We start from the raw sequence: 453 nt of genomic DNA, 5'->3' as shown, positions 1-453 counted from the left end.
GCTTCCGGGGGATGGGGGGGTTGGGGGCAGAGCCCAGCCAGCGTGGGGGGTAAGGAACGGGGCTCATACTCACCGCGGTCACTGCACGTCCTGGCCCACTGGCACCATGGCTCTGGTTGTGGTAGAGCCGGAGGGTGTGGCTGTGCCCTGCCACAGCCCCCTGCACCTCCACAACCACCTCCTTTGGCCCCGGGGAGATCTGCAGCCTGGGCACTGCAACGGAGGCAGCTCAGGGCACTCAGCACAGGGCATGGCACCCCGGGGGTCACCATCTCTGGCAGCATCCAACACCTAGCTCTCCCCAGGGGGCATGTGCCAAGGTGAAGGGACACCCGTGGGGATGCCAGCACCTACCTTGGCACTGAGGGACAGCAGCCTGTGCTGCGGGCCACGAGCAGTCTGAGAAGACAGGGGGTCAGTGGGCACGGGGGAACGGGGACAGGGCCACCACGG

The 453-nt window shown here is 67.5% G+C and overlaps 1 protein-coding gene across 1 annotated transcript in view; it reads right to left on the bottom strand.

The window, feature by feature from the left end:
• Window positions 1-453, bottom strand: part of IL17RE (interleukin 17 receptor E) — a gene marked incomplete at its 3' end in the record, with an annotated part of 9,568 nt that overhangs the window by 4,299 nt on the left and 4,816 nt on the right. Inside the window, exon 14 of the mRNA XM_009999319.1 lies at window positions 74-213. Coding sequence (XP_009997621.1) covers window positions 74-213 — 140 coding nt within the window. The remainder of the gene's footprint in view (window positions 1-73; window positions 214-453) is intronic.

Source organism: Chaetura pelagica, unplaced genomic scaffold (genome assembly GCF_000747805.2).
Source record: "Chaetura pelagica isolate M959 unplaced genomic scaffold, ChaPel_1.0 scaffold316, whole genome shotgun sequence".
Classification (NCBI taxonomy): Eukaryota; Metazoa; Chordata; class Aves; order Apodiformes; family Apodidae; genus Chaetura; species Chaetura pelagica.
This window is presented reverse-complemented; position numbering and strand designations above follow the sequence as displayed.